The sequence below is a fragment of the Bison bison genome, unplaced genomic scaffold (assembly GCF_000754665.1).
Source record: "Bison bison bison isolate TAMUID 2011002044 unplaced genomic scaffold, Bison_UMD1.0 scf7180017864352, whole genome shotgun sequence".
Taxonomy (NCBI): Eukaryota; Metazoa; Chordata; class Mammalia; order Artiodactyla; family Bovidae; genus Bison; species Bison bison.
In genome coordinates this window covers 3,198,459-3,204,362 of record NW_011494924.1, presented here as the reverse complement: position 1 = coordinate 3,204,362, position 5,904 = coordinate 3,198,459, and the positions used below count along the sequence as shown (strand labels likewise).

At 45.2% G+C, this 5,904-nt stretch overlaps 1 protein-coding gene across 1 annotated transcript in view; it reads left to right on the top strand.

Annotated features, from left to right (window-relative positions):
• ZC3HAV1L (zinc finger CCCH-type, antiviral 1-like) overlaps nucleotides 1–5,904 on the top strand; it is a 16,029-nt gene that overhangs the window by 4,437 nt on the left and 5,688 nt on the right. The window contains exon 3 of the mRNA XM_010854933.1: nucleotides 4,570–4,828. Coding sequence (XP_010853235.1) covers nucleotides 4,570–4,828 — 259 coding nt within the window. The remainder of the gene's footprint in view (nucleotides 1–4,569; nucleotides 4,829–5,904) is intronic.

Sequence of the window (5,904 nt, the reverse complement as noted above, 5' to 3'; positions counted from 1 at the left end):
GGGGGGGGGGGGGGGGGGGGGTTGAGCTAGAATCTTTGGTAGCTCAAAAATGGGTAGAGCTCAAAAATTGGTAATTGGTAGAGGCTGCCCACCAGGCAGCAGTCTATACTCAGAAGTCTGGAGTCAGCCTTAGGAGCCAACAGGCTTCTACTCGGTGTCCATGTGCTTTCTGATTTCAGGTTCTGAAGCCAGGTTTGGTATGTCATGAGCCAGATTCGTCCCAGCCATGTTGCCTGATGCAGTCCCAGCAGCAGCTGGAGCAGGTGCTTGGCAGGAAGGGAGAGGAGGATGCGGCACCTAGGGGAGAGCGCACTTCTACTTACCTTTAGTGTTTATGGATTTTTTTTTTTTGACTAATAGAAACGTAGCGTTTTTATATTGTTAAACTTACTGAATTTTTTTCTTTATGGCTTCTCCCCGAGTGTCTGGGTCCAGCCTCATTCTGTTGTATTAGTCTATGTCAGTGTTCTGTGAGCAGCTGATGGGTTGGCTGCATTTATGACAGGAGCCTGCCTTCACGTTGATCATCTGAAGCTGGTAGTGTGTGTCATGGGGGCTTCCCAGGTGGTGCTAGTGGTTGAGAACCCGCCTGCCAATGCAGGAGACATAATGAGACCCTGGTTCGATCCCTGGGTAGGGAAGATCCCCTGGAGGAGGGCATGGCAACCCACTCCAGTATCCTTGCCTAGAGAATCTCATGGACAGAGGAGCCTGGTGGGCTACAGTCCATGGGGTCGAAAAGAGTTGGACACAACTGAGGCGACTTAGCACACAGCACAGTCATGTGATGCAAAACACGGCCACTTAGACAGCAGGGACCATGTACAAGCAGGTGGGTGAGGCAGAAATGGTACCTCGAGTCTCATGTGTGAAAATACCTGATGATCCCTTTTTACCTCTCTCCCAAAGACTCAGCACATAGTGCAGGTCCAGTATATGTAAAACATCAGTAAGGGGTGGGACTTCCCCAGTGGTTCAGTGGTTAGGACCCTGCACTTCCATTGCAAGGGGCGCAAGTTCCATCCCTGAATGGGGAACTAAGATCCTGTGTGCCATGTGGCACCCCCCCCTCCACAAAAAACCAGCGGGCCCACATATCGCAGTGTGTATGGACATGCTAAGTTGCTTCAGTTGTGTCTAACTCTGTACGACCCTATGGACTATGGACCACTATGGCTCCTCTATCCATGGGATTCTCCAGGCAAGAGTACTGGAGTGTGTTGCCATGCCCTCTTCCAGGGTATCTTCTCGACCCAGGGATGGAGCCTGCATCTCTTACTTCTTCTGCATTGGCAGGCAGGTTCTTTACCACTGGTGCCACCTGGAAAGCCCAAGATATTGTGATATTATGATTTATAATAAGAAATATATATTTGCTCTTCATCTCTGTCTCTGGCACAGAGTTCCTAAAACTCTTGAAATTTCCTGAATGTTGAGAGCAATAAAATATTACTTTTGTTATGTTCATGTGATGACTTTTGAAAAGTTCCTAGGTGACATGGGGACTGGTTTCCTGAAGAACCGATTACGTGATTAGAAGGTTGGAACTTTCAGTCCCACCTCCAGTCCTGGGAGGGTAGCGGGTCTTGAGGTTGAGTTCAGTTACCAGTGGCCAGTGATTTAATCAAGGAAGCCTCCATAAAACCCCAAAAGGATGGGTTTTAGAGAGCTTTCAGGCTGGTGAACACGTGGAGGTCCTGGGAGAGTGGTGGCCATAGGGAGTCTGGAAGCTATACCCCTCCCCCATGCCCTTTGTGTCTCTTCCATCCAGCTGTTCCTGAGTTACATCCTTTGATGCTTCCCTGCTGGTGCTAGTGGTAAAGAACTGGCCTGCCAGTGCAGGAGGAGGTCTAGGAGACGCCAGTTCAATCCTTGGGTTAGGAAGATCCCCTGAGAAGGGAACGGCGATTCACTCCAGTATTTTTGCTTGGGAAATCCCATGGACAGAGGAGCCTGGCAGGCTGCAGTCTGCAGGGATAATAAACTGGAAATTTAGCAAATAAAATGTGTCTTTGAGTTATGTGAGCCTTTCTAGCAAATTAATTGGACACAGGGAAGGGGTTGTGGGAACTTCTAATCTATAGCTGAAAGATCAAAAGCACAGGTGTTAACCTGGACTTATGATTTGTATCTGAAGTGAGGGCAGGCTTGTGAGTGGTGGTTTAGTCGCTAAGTCGTATCCTTGTGATCCAATGGACTGTATAGCCTGCTAGGCTTCTCTGTCCATGGGATTTTCCAGGCAACAATACTGGAGTGGCTTGCTATTCCCTTCTCCAGAGGATCTTCCCGATCCAGGGATCAAACCCGGGTCTCCTGCACTGCAGGCAGATTTTTTTTTTTTTTACCCACTGAGCTACCAGGGAAGTCCTAGGCTTGTGGGACCAAGCCCTATCCCTTAAACTGTGTGACCTGACGCCACTCCAAGTCTGTCTCCTGGAGATCATGTCAGACTTGAGTTAAATTTGTGGGATACCTGGTCAGTGTCCGCTGATAATTGCTTGGTGGTGTTGGAAAACACACACATTGGAAATATGAAAATATACTTTGCTGATACATTTGAAAACTTTCATGAAATGGGCAGATCTCTAGAAAAATATTGCATGTCAATATTTATTCAAGAAGAAATAGGAAACCAGAATCATTTTTTAAAAAAATAAAAGCATTCAAGTAAAAATGTAAAAAACTCACAAAATCAGAATGTTCGGTAAGTCTTCTACAAGAGAGTATTAAGCCCTTACGGATCTATTGCTCAACTTTAATGTATCTTGAAGGAACAGATTATTCTGATTTGGGGGCTAGATCTGGGATCTATTTTCTTTGATCTCCTGTACATTCTGGAACCAGTATTATACTGTTTAATGAAAGTATGTTATATTTTAAGATATGATGTTGTAAGTCTCTATGCCCTTAACTCTTTTTCAAACATTTTCCCTTTAATCAATTCTCACTTGTTTCCTTTTTCAGATAAGTTTTTACAGTCATTTAAATTCCTAAAACTGTTTTATAGGAATTCTTTGGGGGAAGTAGGAATTGCACTAAAATTGTGTGTTCATTTCAGAAAATTGGCATCACAATTGCAGGTAGGAAGCCATTTAAAAAATTTATTGATTGAGATATAATTGATGTACAGTAAGTAGTATGTTAGTTTCGCATGCATCATGTTTAAATACATTATGAAATGATCACCAAATAAGTCTAATAACCATCTGTCTCCATACAGTTTTTGTTGTTGTTGTTCAGTCGCCAAGTTGTATCCGACTCTTTGTGAGCCCAAGTTTGCCCAAGTTCATTCATGTCCAGTGAATCAATGATGTGTTGGATGGCATCACTCCATACAATATTGACCACGTTTTTATGCTGTATATTATATTTGTGTGACTTCCTTTAAGATGGGAAGCTTGTACCTCTTAATTCCCTTGCGCTATTTTAGCCATCCTCCACCTCTCTGTCCTTGGGCAACCACCCCCTTGTTCTTTGATATCATTTGTGGTGTCAGTCTCTGGTCATCTGGTCATTTGTGTCCAGTAGAATTGCCCACATTTTAGGTTTGACTAACGTGTTCCTCTAGTATCATTTAACATGTTCCTGAATTTACTGTAAATTGATTGATCTGGAGCTTTGATTGGATTTAGGCTTGAATTATGTAGCAAAAATTTTTTGTACATGTGGTATAGTGTTAGGGTGACTAATGGTCTCCATTTACCTGGGACTGAGGGGTTTCCAGCCTTGTCAGACTTTCCTGCTAAAAGGTCCTATTTCCCATTGCATCTTGTCAGGAGGTACACAATGTCTGGTCCCAATGCAAATATTAATAGTGCTCCTTTAAAAATGCCCTTGTCTGGATAATAAATTATCTGATCACGCTGCCTGTCCAGATTGGTTTCCCTGGAGGCAGAGGCTGACATAGGGATTGAGGTACGTGTGATATATTGAAGAAGGGATCCTTGGGAAAAATCTGTAAGGTAGAATAGTGGGAGGGGAGAGCTACGAGCAAGATGGAATGGCCTTGACCTGATTCACACAGAGGCTTGGGAGCAAATGTTACTAACTTTGAGGTTCTAGCTTTGAGGCAGGGTCCAGCCTTTTGTACCTGCATAGAAGTCACTCGTTGGCTACCGGCTTTGGGAGAGGAGGGCAGGCCAACTGTGAGTGAAGGTCAGAGAGGGGCAGCTGAATGTTAGTTGCAGCTAGGAGAGATGAGGGCCTTCCCAGGTGGCTCAGTGGTAAAGAATCTGCCTTCCAGGGCAAGAGACGTGGGTTCAATCCCTGGGTCAGGAAAATCCCTTGGGGTAGGAAATGGCAACCTGCTCCAGCCTGAAAAACTCCTTGGACAGAGGAGCCTGGTGGGCTACAGTCCATGGGGTGGCAAAGAGTCAGACACGACTGAGCCACTGAGTCTACACAGGAGAGATGTGAGTGGAGGGACTGTTTTATGCCTGTCTGCCTTTCACCCATGGGGACTTCAACAGCCATCAATGATCAGAGGGCGCCATTTAGAGATACTGTCCTTTACTGTCTTGAGATACAGTGAAAACAAACATCCTAAGTGTTGCTTCATTTCTGTCCCAGGTCTGTTTGCTCTACAACAAAGGTGAAGCCCTCTATGGTTACTGCAGCCTCAAGGATAAATGCACCAAGTTGCACGTGTGCAAGTCCTTCGTCAGGGGAGAGTGCAGGCTGCAGAAGTGCAAGCGGTCCCATCAACTCATTCATGCTACATCCCTGGAGCTGCTGCAGGACCAAGAACTGGAGATCTCAAGCGTCGTTAATTTTCAGATCATTTCCACCTACAAGCACATGAAGCTGCACAAGATGCTAGAAAATAAAGGTGAGGCTATCAGAGATGAACAAAACACTATCCACAGTGTAGTGCTGAGCTGGAAGTGAGTCTGGGGAAAAAGCACTTTGTAGGTTGATGGTGCTGGGTCTTTGGGAGGCTTCATCAGTCAGTGTTCTATGATATTGAACTGTGCTTCTAACCAAAGGAGGGAGGGTCGGGTTCGAGTTTATTTTCAGCACTGCCCCCAAGTGTTTGGACAGTGTAGCTTCTTGGTAAGTTGGGGATCAGGAAGTAGGAAGAACAGCCTTAACCTCTTTGTTAGGAAAAAAGAGGGCTTCCCTCATAGCTCAGTCAGTAAAGAATCTACCTGCAATGTAGGATACCTGGGTTCGATTTCTGGGTCGGGAAGATCCTCTGGAGAAGGAAATGGCAACCCACTCCAGTATTCTTGCCTGGAGATCCCATGGACAGAAGAGCCTAGCAAGCTACAGTCAGTGGGGTTGCAAGAGTCAGACATGCCTTAGCGACTAAACCACCAGGAAAAAAGAGGAGGAAGGTGGGCTAGAAACATATATAGTTATCCATACTGGAAACATAAGGATAATGTAGAGATGGCTTTCTTTTATTAAGTTGAATTAAAAAATTTTTTATTAAATTTTTAGGAAATTTTAAGCACACTACAGAAGAATTTGGAAAATAGAGAGTAGAAATAAAAATCACATATGACTCACCCTAATCCACAATAATTCACTTCAGTTCAGTTTAGTTGCTCAGTCGTGTTCAACTCTTTGCGACCCCATGAATCGCAGCACGCCAGGCCTCTCTGTCCATCACCAACTCCTAGAGTTCACTCAAACTCACATCCATCGAGTCAGTGATGCCATCCAGCCATCTCATCCTCTCTCGTCCCCTTCTCCTCCTGCCCCCAATCCCTCCCAGCATCAGAGTCTTTTCCAATGAGTCAGCTCTTCACATGAGGTGGCCAAAGTACTGGAGTTTCAGCTTTAGCATCATTCCTTCCAAAGAAATCCCAGGGCTGATCTCCTTCAGAATGGACTGGTTGGATCTCCTTGCAGTCCAAGGGACTCTCAAGAGTCTTCTCTAACACCACAGTTCAAAAGCAT